This window comes from Orbicella faveolata, unplaced genomic scaffold (assembly GCF_042242905.1).
Source record: "Orbicella faveolata isolate gen_17 unplaced genomic scaffold, um_ofav_v1 contig_15, whole genome shotgun sequence".
Taxonomy (NCBI): domain Eukaryota; kingdom Metazoa; phylum Cnidaria; class Anthozoa; order Scleractinia; family Merulinidae; genus Orbicella; species Orbicella faveolata.
The window spans coordinates 9,512,486-9,529,082 of NW_028301542.1; the positions used below are offsets into that span (position 1 = coordinate 9,512,486).

The 16,597-nt window shown below is 39.7% G+C and overlaps 1 protein-coding gene and 1 pseudogene across 2 annotated transcripts; both read left to right on the forward strand.

The window, feature by feature from the left end:
- Nucleotides 1-854: 854 nt before the first annotated feature.
- LOC149113469 (uncharacterized) lies at nt 855-6,227 on the forward strand (annotated as a pseudogene). The gene is made up of 2 exons (XR_016206815.1): nt 855-1,658; nt 2,784-6,227. The product of XR_016206815.1 is annotated as an uncharacterized LOC149113469 (transcript).
- A 3,853-nt stretch (nt 6,228-10,080) lies between these two features.
- LOC110051342 (ectonucleotide pyrophosphatase/phosphodiesterase family member 5-like) lies at nt 10,081-10,758 on the forward strand. Its single transcript, XM_020757377.2, has one exon. It carries the CDS (start codon nt 10,081-10,083, stop codon nt 10,756-10,758), a length of 678 nt encoding a protein of 225 aa, XP_020613036.2.
- The last annotated feature ends 5,839 nt before the right edge of the window (nt 10,759-16,597 follow it).

Sequence of the window (16,597 nt, forward strand, 5' to 3'; positions counted from 1 at the left end):
GTCAATTGTTGTGACCAGTCATGAAATTTGAGCCTTCCCCTTAATACGGCCACCCCGTTAATACGGCCAAATTTTGTTCCGCAATTAGCTTTATTGGTAAAGTCACAAAAGTCAACAAGGCTGTGATAGTCGCGAATGATGCAACTTTATGCAGCACCATGTTGGATTTGTTTCTGGAATTTCATCCCGGTCGACCGAGCTGAAATTTTCCATATAAACAGACAACAAAATTCGTTCCCGTAACCGAACCAGCTCGGTTACCGGGCTCATATGAAGAGGCCCAAAAACAATGTTGGTGAAAGGCCAACACAACTCCTATCTACGTGTAATAGCCGGTTTTTAAAAGTTTTCCTCGAACGAGTACATCTTTTAATGATCTGCTTCTTTTCTATGATGCGATAGGGGGATCTTTGAACATTTCGCTAAGTAATGGTTGATTTTGTACTCCTTCGCACAAAACTTTAAAAGCGAGCGGCTATCACACGTGAGTAGGAGTTGTGTAGGTTTTTCACCCTATTGTCATTACAATACCATTGTTATTAATGTAACCCCCATTGTATCACTGTGGGCCTGTCACTCCCATTGTTATCACGGTTGGTCCGTAACTCCCATTGTTATCACTATTGGCCTGTCACCCCCGTTAGTTGTTATCATTGCTGGCCTGTCACCCCCAGTCACCCCCATTGTTATCACTGTTGGCCTGTCACCCCGATAATTGTTATCATTGTTCGCCCGTCACCCCTCGTCACCCCTAGTCACCCGAGTTTGGTCACCCCTATTGTTATCACTGAGCTTTTCCAGCCGCCGTCGTACCTTACCGTCAGCGGTATTTCACCGTGAAGTACCAGACTCCTTAGCGAGCTGACTTGTACAGCTGTCAAAGGCCACTGGAAATATTATCAAATTTATGAAATGTTTGTCTGGAAATTTTCCGCCTTGCATTTCATTGTGGTATCATGAATTTTCGACGTTTTCACGTCTTTATTATATTTTTATTTTTACCCAATCGCGACGCGTTCTCGTCAGGGAACAAGAACATCAAGCTAAAGCAGCCGACCGTAATATTGATCTCTTTTGACGGTTTCCGTTGGGACTACATGGACAAAGTTGACACTCCGAATTTCGATTCCATCGTGCGAAATGGAGTGAAAGCAAAACATATTATCAATACCTTTGTTACAAAGACATTTCCAAATCATTTTACGATTGTGACTGGACTTTATGAGGAAAGCCATGGAATCGTGGGCAACATGATGTATGATCCGGTCTTCAACGAAACGTTTTACATCGGTTCGAAAGACTTCTTGGATTCAAAATGGTGGAATGGCGAGCCCGTTTGGATAACGAATCAAAAGGCTTGGAAGACAAGTGCGGTCATTTTCTGGCCCGGATCGGAGGTGGAAATAGAAGGGCAGTATCCAACTCACTATTTGAAATACAATTACTCATTTCCTTATGAGAAAAGGGTCGACTACTTGATCACTCAACTGGAGCAAGATGACCCGCCAAGTTTTTTGGCTGCCTATTTCCAAGAGCCGGATCACAGTGGTCATAGATTTGGCCCAAATTCACCGGAGGTTAAAGATAAAATCCGCAGAGTGGACAACGTAACTGGATATCTGCTGGAAAATTTACGGAAGAGAGGACTGATAGACCAGGTAAGTACAAATGTGAACGTTGCACACCTATATGCTATAAAGTCACCTTTCTGTTTACATGGTGTCGTGGTAAGTTAATTATTTTAATTTCATCAGATCACGGTATCTGCAAATGATGAGTTGTGTTAAATTCATTGCGATAAAATTTGCATGCTCATAACTATGGTTATAAGGTTTCTCGCAATCTTCAGCATAAAAGAGAAGAAGTACCCTGAATAGAGATTTATGAAATACGCTTTTGATAATCTCAATCTTACAATGTACCAAGATATTCTCTTTGGAGGGAAGATTTGTAAAGTCAGTAGCATTCTCCAACCTTTTTGGTGAGGGAGCATCAACATTCACACTCAGATAAAATAGACCCTTGACGCAAATGGCTGCTGATTTAAAATTCTTTTGGATGCATTTAAAGGAGAACGGAAGGTGAAAAATAAAGTTATCGTTGTATATTTGCAACAGAGCAAATCGTTTGTTTTGAGTAAAAATTGTAGTATTTGGCCGTATTTGTCCTTTCTTAACGTGTTTTGACTGGAAAATTGCTCATGACATTCACACAATGTAGGTCTGCCATTTTAACCGCCATGTTGAAGGCTGGGCTGCATGGCATGACGTCATTGTGCTCACTTGCATTCGCGCCAAATTTAAATGGTTCACCTCATTGCCGTAGGCTTTTTTAATAGATCACCTAGAGATTCTAAAAGAGGAATAAGCTTTCATCGCCTTCCTTTAAAAGATAAAGGCCTTTTAAGCAAATGGCTTGCTCAGATAAAGAGAGAAAATTTGCCCCAAATGAAACACTGCCATGTCTGGTCCAAACACTTTGAGCCCACATGTTTTGCAAGTGAGTACCGACTAGATATTTTGCCAGACAATTTAAGCAGACGTCGCTTAAAAGAGGATGCTATTCCAACTGTGTTTCAACACACAAAAATGTTAAGCCTAAGGCCGTCCAGCGAGCGCCGAAGAAATAGAGCTTTACACAAAGAGGTAAGTCATGTATTCGCGGTATAAAATTGACTCTACTGATATGACCTGATATGACCTTTTGGCCGCCGTGTTACTTTCCTGGCAAGCAAGCTTTAAACAAATTATCTTTCGTTCACAAATTTGTATTTGCTATTTTAGGCCCTCAATCAAATACTGGATGCTTGTGATAGTAATTCGCGAGAGTCGGGCCAATCCAGAGCGAAAGTCGTGCAGCCTTTTCAAGATGCAAATGTCACGACTTCTGCGGTTCCTAATTATGATGTCAGTCACACTTTTGGTGACAAAGAAAAACCACAAAGGAAGAGGAGAAGACTACCTATTTCAAAGATACTTTTGGTGGATGCCTCTACTGACACTGAAATAACAATGGTCGACCAAGCTTGTCAAACAGACTTACCTTTTGTTGTGCATTCACCTCATAAATTTAAATCCATTCCCTTAGCAGATGTTTGTCATGCTGTAGCGAATGACCACAGCTATGCCGCTCTCTTTAGTGATTCCCCTGTTGTGCCCACTGAGCAAGTCCCTAGGGTTTCTGGCAAAGATTTTCCAGAATGCAAGAGGACGCTGAATTTCTCCAAAATTGACACATCAGATTTTCCTCAAATTGACTGCCAAGAAGAGGAAATTGAAGATGAGTGGATTCCATCCGATGTGTCAGATCATGAAGAATCGGACATGTCGGACCTAAGTGATCATGAAGTTAGCGAATTTAGTGAAAGTGTCGACTCCGAAGACGAGGATTTTGACATAAAAACTGAAATTCCTGACGATGACAAGGAAAAGGAGTCCAACAACTGGCTTAATGAAGATTGCAGTGATCTTCACCAAGAGCGAAAGTTCTTGGTATTTGAAAGCAAACTAAAAGAGTTTTTTTCTCGTCATGTGCACTGTCCAAACTGTGGACGGAACTTGGAAAAAGCATCATTAAAAACCAAGGGGTCTCTTACAACTATTGAATGCCTTGGTTGCTGTGATCAACCATTACGATGGCAAACACAGCCATTTGTGAGTTCAATGGCTGCTGGAAGTTTGCTGTTCAGCGCTGGAATTCTATTTACCAGCAACGATTACAGCAATATTGCTAATTTTACAAAGGCAATTAACGTCCAATTTTTTAGCCAGAGAAATTTTAGCTCTACTCAGAAAAAGTACCTCTTCCCCATTGTTAACAAAAAATTTGCTGAGCATCAAGTGGATATTCTTAACGAAGTGAGAAACACCGAGGTGGTAGCAGGAGGTGATGGTCGCTGTGACAGCCCAGGCCACTCGGCTAAATATGGCACATACAGCATTGTGAACACAGCTTCATCTAAAGTTCTTGACTTCTCTCTGGTCCAGGTAACAGAGGTCAAAAATTCAAATGCGATGGAGCTGGAGGGCCTAAAACGTTGCCTAGATCACCTACAACAGGAACAAGTGGCTATTGCAAAGCTTGCTACAGATAGGCACGTGCAAGTCAGAGCGCACATGAAGAAAGAGAGGCCGCACATCAAACACAACTTCGATGTTTGGCATTTAGCAAAGTCTGTTCAGCAGAAGCTATCCAAAAAGGCTCAATCAAAGCCATGTGTGGCATTGAAACCCTGATACACTCCATCATAACTCACCTCTGGTGGTGTGCAAAAACCTCACAGGGCAATGCTACCGACTGTGTGGAACGATGGAAATCCATCATTTACCACACGGCTAACATCCACCACTGGGATGGATGTCAGCATTTCCACCAGTGTGCACACCCACCCATCCTAAGAGAAACAGAGAGGAGGAAAGACTGGTTAAAGGTTGGAAGCCCTGCTCATGACACCCTGAAGGAGGTGGCCTTGAACAAGTCGCTTCTAAAGGACATCGGCATGCTAGCCGAGTTTATCGACACTGGCATTTTAGAAATGTACCATGGCCTCATGGCAAAGAAGTACTGCCAAAAAGTGCAGCACTACTCATATGATGACATGAGGGCTCGCACCCAGTTAGCTGTTCTTGACCACAACCACAATGTAGGAAGGAGCCAAGGCCAAACCAAGGAGGGTGCAAAGAAACACAAATTTGTCTCTCCCTAGGGAATTGTTGGGTGGATTGCAAAGCCGCAATACGAGGAAAAATCGTAAGCATTTTTAAATTATTTAATGGTCTCTCTCCTTGCATTCAAGAAAGGTGACATTGAAGTTCCCCCCGCTACCTCCCAAACCCGCAGCCGCGAACATCGCTCCAACCCCCAGGCCACTCAAGAACGACTTGCTAGAGAAGCGCAGATCTCGTTTTAATACAGGAAACTAACTGAATGATTTATATTTAATTTCTAACAATCTCCTGTATCCAGGATAATTCCACTTCTGAGTAACTTTCATCAGGGGTGCAAAAGCCCATGTAATTCCCATCTGCGTTTGGATACACGGCTCGTATTGCTTTCATTACACAAGCAGGGATTACTTTTCTTACGTATCTCCCCAGTCTGTCATGTACCCACCAAGTAAACTGGCGGTAAGCTGCGTAACAATAATTGCTGCAAAAAGAAAACATACAAATGAAACGTGTTTTGCAAAATCTTTTCAAATTTGCTCAAGTTATGACGGAAAGGAAGGCTGAAAGGTCATTACAATTGCCGTGACAATTTGCTATCACCCACTGATCGGGGTGTAGCTACGCAGAACTGTCAGTCGCTTCTGTTTATTAATTTCATTTCACAGAACCTACAAGAAATTTAGGCAATGGCCATGTGCAAGGCTGCTGCCTAACGGGCGCCCGGTCGCCTGAGGCGCCTAAGTTACAAGTGCGGGCGACTAAAGTTTTGTTCAAGGAGCCCGAGTGGGCGCCTAAACATGGAGTTTTCATTCCCATCTAATCTGTCCAATGACTTCAATCTTCTCATAAAATCGGCCAAAAAATCATTCACACAATAAATTAAACGGAAAACAACAGCTACTCTGGTCCTGTTTTGCTTTTAACACGAGAAATATGGGCCAAAACAAGTCAACAAAGTCTCTCTCCGCTCACAAAACAACTGAAAACAGCCATATTTGAAACTCGCCCTACAATGCATTGCAAGCTCAGTATTGAATACATGTAGGTCATGTATGCCAATGGATTGTGTCTCTGTTGATGCCCTACTGATTCCAGTTGCAAAATAACACGGGTGGAGGGAGGGGGGTACTGCCATATATGGGCTATATAGGTACATGTATGTGCCTCTGTGAAGGGTATAGTTTTCAAGCAGTTTACTCTAGCATAGAGTATATAAATCAGAGCATTTGGGTCTAAAATAGGGTATCATTTTTCACAAAACTGACCAGTTGGTTGAAGATGTTATCTAAACTAAAGAAACCAGGAATTGTCAATCAAAAATATAAAAAATGAAATCGGCAAGTTTAAATTTTTATAACTCAGCCTCAACATCGTCAATAGATGACTATCATAAAACACTACAGAACTGGATATTATTAACCGTCAAAAATCGGGATTCAGACGAAAATCGGTGGTTTTAATACTGGTTACTCTAGTATAGGGTAGCAAACTTCAGCTGAACTAGCTCTAGTATAGGCTAAGGGTTCCAGGGTCCCAGTGGCACATGCCTACCAAGAAATTCTTAAAGTACCCCCCCCCCCCCCCCCCCCCGGGCAAAATAATTACTTTGATAACAAATATTTTTGGAATTGGAGTGATGCTGCTGCTGCTGACATTATATTGACAATTGAATAAGGATAAATTCTTGGGCTTTTTTTTTGTCCGATACTTTGGAAACCTTCACTTAGCTGTACTGAATGAATTTCTGTAGTCTCTGAAAGGATATTTATGACTTAAAAGTCGAAATATTCAAGTAGCTACAAGCCAGCAAAAAGAAAACATCATTGCAATTCTTTTTGCATACCAGGGTTTTAAATTATCAAACGAATTGTCATGGCTCCGCCCAATATATGAGAATATATTTTCTCCAAAGAAGCATGTATAATAATATATACTTATGTCCCTGAAGCCCGGGGAAGGAAAGCACATTTCAGTGAGGCCAAATTCAAACGCCCCAAATGCCTATTTCATTTTTATTCGTTTTCATTTGCAGCTTGCATTTCATGATTTGTTTAGAATTGCTTAACTCAAAAACAAAAGAGGCAATATAAATTTTTGTAAAAAAAGCTGCAGCACTTGCATGGATACACAAATTATTGAATTTGTTTGACCACAAATAGTATTCTTTCTCAGTCATGACCTGATCACTTTGCTGAAATCTTTATTTCAAAAATTTGATTGATAAAATTGACCATATTAGCGTCTCATGGAAAATCTCTGCCTCTGGACCCCTCCCCTAAATTTCCAAATTCACTCCACAACCCCCCTGTCTTCCCCAGTCTCGCCAACCTCTCCCCCCCCCAGGATTGACCACGGCAAATTTATTCTGGGCTCCTAAAAAAGTGGCTTGGGCTCCTAACTTTTGAAGTTAGGAGCCCAAAGGGCTCCTTAAAAATTTCCTTAGGTAACAGCCTTGGCCATGTGTGTAAAATGTAGTCGACTGAGTTCAATGAACGAATAATTCTTTCACTACGTCTACAGTTACTAAAAAGATTCGTGTAGTTTGGCTACTTATATCTTTCAAAATTGTGTTGCAATATTGATAGGGCTAATCAAGTATCTCAAACTGAATTTTATATCATAATGACAATTAAACGTTTTAACATCCTTACAGAGTGCCTGTGGCTAATTGATCTAATCTACATTATCCCAGGAAAAGAGCAAAACAATTACCAATGTTATAGATGTGGTACGTACACATTAGCAAGTTCCCATGGCGCTCGTATGCCACGTGCCTGACTCAAACCAACAATGGCCGTCTCCAACACTTCTCTTCACAAACATACAGTTTCGAAATCAGGATGACGACTTATACAGCGAATAGGGGGATCGTCCTCTAAATCTAAGCCATATAATAAAAAAGCAGCAATGGCAAATGGAAAACAAATGGCTGTTTTCATAAGCGAAAATACAAGGACTAAATCCAAACAGTGAATGATCATTTCATGAAATTTATTATCCTTCTAATCAACAATATTTCACCTGATATTTTTGTCATGGCTTCGTCAATCTCTTGGCAGCAAACACACTCTCTCCTGCTGATTTTCCCAGTTTTCACAATGCTCGCAGTTACACCAAGAGGTATTTCCCCTCCTTGCAAGCTCGTTCTGGCCATCAGCTGTATTCTCTCCATCGGAAACCGAGAAATTTCGCATGGGTTCGAAGGAATAGGGTTCAAACTCAGCCATATTTTGTAACTATTATCAAGCGTTCTGTTGTCCCAAACTATACACAATATAGCTGCGAAAATCCGCAACTAATCACGACTAATGAAGGGCGAGAACACCAAAACATAGCACGCGGAGGCAAGCACACAAAGTAGGAAAGAAAGCATGAGCGCTTTGACATCACGAGATGGCGGACGGTAATCCTTATTTGGAAGTAACCGGAAAAGAATGCTAACAAAATGGTGGATGTTCAATTCTGGCAAATTCTCTTAGTTTTCTATTTGATTTGCACTGAAATACGAACTTTCTTCAATCGATTCTTTGTAATTTACGTTCTTTCTACAATTTCAGATCATTTCAAAAATTATACCCTGTAGCCTTCCATTCTCCTGTGATAGCTGCCACTTTTGCCCCGTGGGGGCGAACTCGCCATGGGGCAAAGCCGGTATCAATCATTTAAATTACCCTCACTATCCTGTTTGAGGGTAAAAATTATTTCAAATTATCAGCTTAAAAACAAGGTTTGTCAAGTAGGACTAATTTTAATACTTATAAAAGAATTTATAATTGGCAGCCATTTATGAAAAGGGTCTATGCAAACATGCACACATACTTTCAAGAATTAATAAGAAAATGCATTTATTATTTTGTTAAGCTTTCGTTTTCTTCGGAATATTTCTTTACTGAACTGGTAGCAGATAGTTTGTAGTTGAACCTTCTCAGTAAAACACTTAAAGCAATCATGTCTATGAACTAGAAGATGTGAGGGAACTTTACAGCCAGCTTGTATGTGTCAAACACAGCATACCCATCTTGTAACTCTTTTGAGAATTTGAATATTGATCAACAAAACTAGAGCAGTGGTATTTTTCTCACTCTCCAACTCTGTCTGTCCTGAGTCAGTGAACTTTCAGACTCTACAACTGTAATATAGGAAAGTAGCTAAAGGTCTGTTAAAAGCGTCTAAATTGCCGAGCATCTGCTGTCGTGTCTGTGTCAGATTTCAGACACATTTGGTGTGGGTAAATCAAACCTAACCAGTTTTCTCCCAAAGAGCAAGAAGATCTGGGTATGAGATTTACACCTGTGGAATCTTGCAAGAGATATCATTGTGCACTTTTCATGATATGATTCGGTCATTCGAAAAAAGACATGTCACAGACAAGTCACCAGAAAAAAATAGCCTACAAATCAAGTACTGCATTTAAAGTCAATATGACCATTCAATAACGTTTCTTTCTTATTTTCACCTGTGTTGTTAACAATGTTTTGATATTGGACAGTGGAATAATGATATATTGACCAACCTTGAAAATTAAAGAACGGTTCTTTGCAACTATGAAATGCTAAGCCTGTTGTGCTGTACCACTTACTGTGTAATGCAGGTTTTTATACAAAGTCTGGTGTATGCAAATCTGAAAAAACAGTTTTAAAATTTCCAGCTTTCTTGCTTATCCTGGGTTAGCTTAATCAGGCTTTGAACAACCCGGCCAGAGCTCTGCTTTTAGGCTTGGCTAAATCTATATATTAGTCTTGAATCTAGGTAGAGAAAGTGGTTCAAAAAAAGTACAGAAAACCTTTTGAATTTTGTGTACAAAAATGTGTGTGTCCCTATGTATTTTTTATAAATGTGGCAAGCTGAAGTATCCTGAAAGGTTAAATGTGTTGTTCCTGAAATATTCATACCTCCTCTATGAAAGGTTTTTGGGTTGAAAGCCAAGCAGTGAAGCCCCTGCTTCGCGTTGTCTCCTCCACAGAGGTCAAATGTTTGTTTACAGTTCCCACCCAAATTGCTGCTTATAATTGTCTCAAATCTCTGAAATCTGCCACTTTGAAACTGAAGGTTACTTTTGGCATTGGGAATTTAAATATGACATTTATAAATACACCTAGTTTAGCAGCTCTTAATTTGGTTTGTCACTGCTCTTTCTCAAATCATTTCTTCAAATGTCTTGCACATTTGTGCTTCAACCTTTGAGGTAGCAAAAACCAGAAGTGAAATAGAAATTTTGTGTTTGTGACCCACCCACCAGACCTCTGAAAATTCTAGTTTTGCTTCAAAACCATGGCTTTTGAAAGAACCCCTCCCCCTCCCTCTGTGGGGTGAGTATGGGTAGTTCTTTATTTTATGGTTGAGCATAGCAGACTAACCTGAAACAATTCTCTTTTACCTGTAGGTGAACTTGATTATCACTAGTGATCATGGAATGGCAGAATTAAACAAATCCCGCATTATTCTCTTGGATAAGTTTGTTTCATCTGACTGGTACACACTTATTACAGTGCCTGGAGCAACATACAGGACATCTAACACATACTTCCACATTTTGCCCAAAGATGGCAAGTTAATTGAGACTTACCAACGTCTCAAAGGAATTCCACATCTTAATGTTTACCTGAAAGAGAAAATTCCTGAAGAATTCCACTACAAACACAACAGGCGTATCATGCCAATTTTGATCGTAGCAGATGACCAGTGGATTATTGCTAAAAACTTGTCGCAGTTGAAAAAACTTGGAGACCATGGTTACAGTAACAAGTATCCAGATATGCACCCTTTTTTCCTTGCTCAGGGTCCAGCATTCAAGAAAAACATCATCTCTGAGCCATTTGAAAATGTGAATATTTACCCTCTTATGTGTCACATACTTGGAATTATACCTTCACCAAACAATGGCTCATTGCAAGCAGTTCAACAGCTGCTTAGAATAGCACCAGAGAAATTGACGCAGGACTTTACAGTACTAGTAGTGATTTGTGTGATTTCATTTCTAGTTTTTCTGTTTATGAGCTATGGTATTGTGTCATTCTGTGTCAAAAATCATTGCAGAATGAAACAGTATGGACATATTTATGATTTAGGAACATCCGATTTTGATTTGTAGGTATTTACAAAATTGATTATGTACTGCTGGTTAAAATATCGGATTTTTAAATCCCTTTTTAATTCTCCAGTTTTCTTACATATTTTCAAGGTTTAGTTGTAGTCAAGAAACCTGTCCATTGATAATGTACTATTAGTTAAAAATTTGGTATTGTTAATTCTTTTAATTCTTTAAATGTTCTTATACATATTTTCAAGGGTTGGTGGTAGCCAAGTAACCTGCCCATTGATTATCTACTGCCAGTTAAAAATTTCGTATTTTTCAATTCCTTTTTAATTCTTTCAACTTCTGACATATTTTCAAGGTTTAGTGGCAGCAAAGAAACAGTCAGTTTTTTTTTCTTTTTGACCGGGGGGGGGGGGGGGAGAGGGGGGGATGGGTGAAGTGGTGGAGGATGGGGGATCTGGAGCTTTTTTTCCAGTAGAGCACTGCAACCCAATACTGTGTATAGATGGGCTTAATAACAGACAGGGTGACGCACGTTCAAAGTTTTATGGTAAAACGTTTAAGAAACAAGTAATGTCCAAATATCATATGCATGTATATTCTGTCAAGTGTTTTTGCATTGGGCCTCTCTTTTTAGGGACCTCTTGTCTGCTTTTCGAAATAACATTGTCAGCATTCAAAGATATTCGATGTTTAGTACTATCCAATTTAACTGTGTAGCTCAGGATCATGGAAAGTGAACTTGTCAACGTAAAATGCAAATGTTGCTTTGTTTGAATTGTTTGCACCAATCACGCGTGGGAAAATTGATAGATTTCAATGACAATTGACAAATACACATTCTTTACATGTATTCAATCTCGAAAAATTACCTAATTTCTGTTAGCGTACTGTTCAAATATGATTGTCAGATGGCAAAACAACCAAAGAATATCCTCTTGGTGTGCCAACATATTCTCACTAGAAACATAAAAAAGGGCTGTATCAACAATTAAAACTAGAATTCATACCTGAATCAGTGAGGGTTCTTTTTTTCTTCACAGTCTATGAAACGATATGTTGTAAAAGGGACTGGCATTATAGTTAGCCTACGTGTTGCATTTTCTTTATGTCAAAGACAACAGAAGTTTGAAGAGGTTTTTTAATCAAAGTAACATATAAATAAGCTTTACTAGACACCAGCCGAACAAACTCTCTAATCCTAAAGATATAGCAGGCAATGGTTCACCCTTCAGAGTTCTCTATTGTCTTAGTACGTAAGGACAAACCCTGAATGTTTGCTGTAGTTGAGCTCAAAGAAAATGCGAAGCAGAATGGGCAATGGCGTGAGCATTCCTCTTGAGGCTGTTCAAACAGAGTACCTTAAAATGAATCAAAGGCTACCTCGTGTCACCTGTTTGGTGGGAAAAAATCCACTGCCAAACCAAAGAAGTGTGATGCAAGCATAACGCTAGATCATGTAAACAGGATACATTTTTACTTCCGTTAATTTAATGACTAAAATTCGATCTGGCCCGATTCCACCCGTATTGACAATTGTTGTGATTTACACTTGTTTGATTACTCTCGGAAAGTGCGCATCATATGATTTCTTATGTTACGGTTCCATTTAGTTTTTTGGGACTTCAGTATGTACCACCGTTTATTAAAAGGGTTAAAACAGATTGTCACACAGTTTCGAATTCCATGTCGTTTACGCGGCTCTGTATCCACGTGACCAAAGCCACGTGGACACGAGGTAAAAAATGAATTTTACAAATTTTCTTATTGTTTCTGCATTGATTACATAACAGGAATCCACACTTTTTCACTTGATGTGTATGTAATCTATCCTAACTATGTTCAACTTGTAAATGTTGAATTTTTATTCTTAAAAATTGTTGTTGTGAGACTGCACAGTTTATTCGCTGTGCTCTTGGGCAAAACAATTATGTTAGTGTTCCTATTATGTCACGTTATAGGAGAGACTGTTGACAAGGATGTCTCTATTTGAAAGCACTGTTCATCTTGATACCAAGTTCTAGTTTTTTCGCTGCACCCATAGTTAAAGATAGTTTCGCAAAAATATGGGTTCTAGGTTTTTATTTGGACTCGGGCAAAAGAGCCACGGCCATTTCAGCCTATGCATCACGTTTAACCAGAGAAAATGTTCTTTCCATTTTTGACTGCAATACCAGGAAGAACTCCATAATGATCTCTGTCACAGATTTGCGCACTTTTTATCATTAAAATATGTTGTGTCAAAATAAAACTTTTATAAAACTTTTTTTAAAAAGTGCGCGAGTGCTCATAAAAAGAAAGTAGAAAAAGAGCATTGTACAAATTTCATGGAAGTTGACCCCATGGCTTATGGATTGATATCATTATCCGAGTTCAGTGGCTCACAGCCGCTATGATTTTTATCGGTTGCAGGCCGCAGTTTGAATAATGATACCGAACCAATTTGAATGATATGGGAGTGCTTCAGTAATAACCATTAAGTCTTCTACGATGGAAGAGAAATGAATTAGTCGCAGTCGAAGCTTGGCTCGATTTCCAGCCGTTTTGGGAGTGCGGTTGTTTTGGTGTGGGGCAAGGAACGCGGGCTCACAAAACGGCTGGAAATTGAGCCTAAGTCGAAGCAAACCGACTTGATTATCGCTCATAGCAAACGAAGACATTGTGAAATTAAGACACTTTCAGAGGTAACAGTGACAAACCATAAGTCATTCTGCCACGTTAGTTTCTATATTCATTTAGTAATTTGTTTGCGAGTCTAAAAAAGGTAACAAGGAAGTAATCGGAAAAGGGGGAAGCGGGAGAACCTTAAACAAACATTCAAGCTGTGGCGTAAAAACGATCTTCCTTAAAATGTGTTCAGGAAGTTGTTACTTAATTCAAATTAATCTCATTCGTGCCGCCGAAGCACGTTTCTTGTAAATGGGCTTTGGCAACCATTTCTTTTTTTTTTTTCATTAAAAACTAAAATTAGATGTTCATTTCTCCTTCTTCATTGTTGTTTGAAAGCGCGCGTGATAAAAATTACCTGTAAGAGTCAACGAATCTATGCAGCATCGATGTCACAAAGCAAGATAGTCAACAGATTAAGAACATGTTGAATTTAGACATCATGAGGACGCACTACTTGATGGAGTTGGCAAGTAGCGTGATTTGCTTGTAGCGCCCAAAAAGTTTCGCTTTTCTCCTCATATACCATCTGAAATTCTCTTTGGTGGTTGTTTTCAAGAAGTTTATTGTACAGAGATGAAAAATTCCCGTCCTTCCCCTGAAGTTTAGCGCTTGAATATTATTATTTGACTAGTAGTAATCGTAGATTTAAGAGTGCGTTTGAGTGCTAGTAGGTTTGGTATGTTAAAAAAGCAAAAATTCTAGGAACAGCATTTTGAGCCTGAGCTGTTAGGTAGACGTGAAATTGGCCTCACTCCAGCAGGGGCGAAAACAAATGAATTGATCACAAAGCACGTGCATACGAGAGGGTTTGTTCTCGTTTATACATGTATTGCGTAATAGTTACGACCGGTCAGCATAAAACACGGACTGCAGTCGGTAGGCCGCATTTCGTCCGCAGTCCACAGTCTAGAGTCCACAGTCCCCAGTCCCCAGTCCCCAGTCCCCAGTCCCCAGTCCCCAGTCCCCAGTCCCCAGTCCCCAGTCCCCAGTCCCCAGTCCCCAGTCCCCAGTACGCAGTCCATGTTTTACACTGACCAGAACCCAACGATTCTGGACCGTGTAAATCGACACAAACGTTGCCTGTTCCGTCGGTATGTGAGACGACGTGCTTTTATTACCAAAACTAGGGCAATTATTCTGTTTACGAACACGACTTTGAATCGCCTTGGCTTTGGGGGAACAGCTATTGGAAACTGCTATTGATCATTTTCACTTCCGAAACAATGAAACGGAGGACATGTTGGTGTACGTACTAAAGTAATCATGTGAGGGTTGAACTCTTTTCCTTTGTAAACACTTTCGTTGGGTTTATGTTACATATTTTGCGCACAGAAATCTAGGCCAGCGAAGCGAAACTTCACATTTCCTCCTTTGATTTACTCAGCAGAAAGCAGCGTCGGTTTTGGTCGAGGAGAAGAGGGTACACAAAACGCAGCCAGACTACAGCTTTCTGTTCGTTCGAAAAGTCGTACACATTTCGTGAAGATATGTTTGCAAGGTTTTTAAATGCCACTAACACTAACTTCAAACTTATCCGCTACAGTCCACAATAAATTGCCTCGACACTCGAAAGTCCGCAATATTGCAAACTACTAGAAAGAAAGCACATGGGCGAACACGGAGATGACGTCATTCGCTCCTGAAGAATTTTTTGGAGAGGGAGGCCAAATTGGTGTTCATAGAAAGATAGATGTACACAAAAACTTGATTACCCGATTAGAACTGCGTTCTCTCAAACACAACAACTGGTCGAAAAACTAGAGAGAAATCAACCGTCAATTTTCTTTCAAGATGAAAAGAAAACCCTAACGCAAACACAAAAAAGGTGGCAGCTTGGGCGCGTAATTAATTGTAGTGTCAAGTGGATTTATGGAGGTCTTAAGAAGAGTAAAGAACAATGAATCATAAATAAATGCTCAATGCTTGAAGACCTCTTTGTATTCTGCTAAATGCGAAATACTAAGGCCCTGAAACAAGCTTATTCTGACGACTCAAAGGACTATATCCAAGGTCCGGCGGGAAAACGTTTTATGACCATCGTAGAGAAGTAGAGAAGTTTTAGTAAAGGCCCCATGAACAAACATGACCCTACGTATGTCCGCATACTAAACTGACCGCATGACATGGCATTCTCGTATAGGACAGCTCAGTCACGGTGTATCGGATTTAACTCAGACGGTTAAAAGTGAAACATTTACCTCTAAAGCAGTCGAGGAGGGTCACAAGTAAGATGTTTTCTGCGCCGAAAACTGATGTAAAAGAGTTGTATGTGAACTGGAATCCCGGGAGTGGAATCAGTCTCTAGATAAAATAAATTACCTTCTGCTGTGTCTCTGTGTGTACCCCGGTAACTGCAAATCGCTAATGAGATACGTCCATCTACTTAACATTGATAACATTTCAGGTCAGAACTTGCGTGTTTGTTAAATGTTTGCCCTATATGTATCTCACACAGTACACCATGGAAGTTTCTATTTTTTGATGAATGAGCAGACACATTGATTGTCATAAAGCGATGACATCTATGAAGATCAGAGCATAGTATGTTGTCTTTAAATTACACTACAAGACGAAACATGTTTGTTACTTAGCTCAGTTCAGAGCTTGTATGATTTCCTTTCAAAAGATTATACAAATTTGTAAAATGACTGCGAGCAGTGTTTAAACGTTTGGCTTGGAGCCTAAACCAAGCCCAGTTGATCCGATTAGATCTAGAAGCTGCGAACAAAACATTCATGAATTGTTTCATGTGCAAAAGGAAAGTGCATCATCAGCAAAATATTTAAGATTACATTGATCTCATTTGGATTTTTTTTTTGCAAAATAATCCCCGTTGGCTGACGCAAATCGCAACCTTTTAGTTTCGCTGACCTCGCTGACAAAGCGAATACCAACAAAGACGTCATCTATGGGATGAAATTTTAGCAATTGAATCCACACATGTAGGATAATCATGATAACTGCTAGAAAAGCAGATAAAGCACATAAAAAGTAAACATTTACCTAACAGCTTTAAAAACGATAGCAAAGCGTTATGATTATATTCTTAGAACTTTCGTCATTGGAATGTTTCTTGTTTATTCTTTGTGATTCTTTTTTCTTCGGCACGACTATTCGGAAACTGAACTGAAACTCTGCAAATTACAAGGTTCGTATTGATTAGAGATTGACAATTATCTTTGGCCAAACGCAGATGAAATATTAACTTTTTTTTTTTTCATAA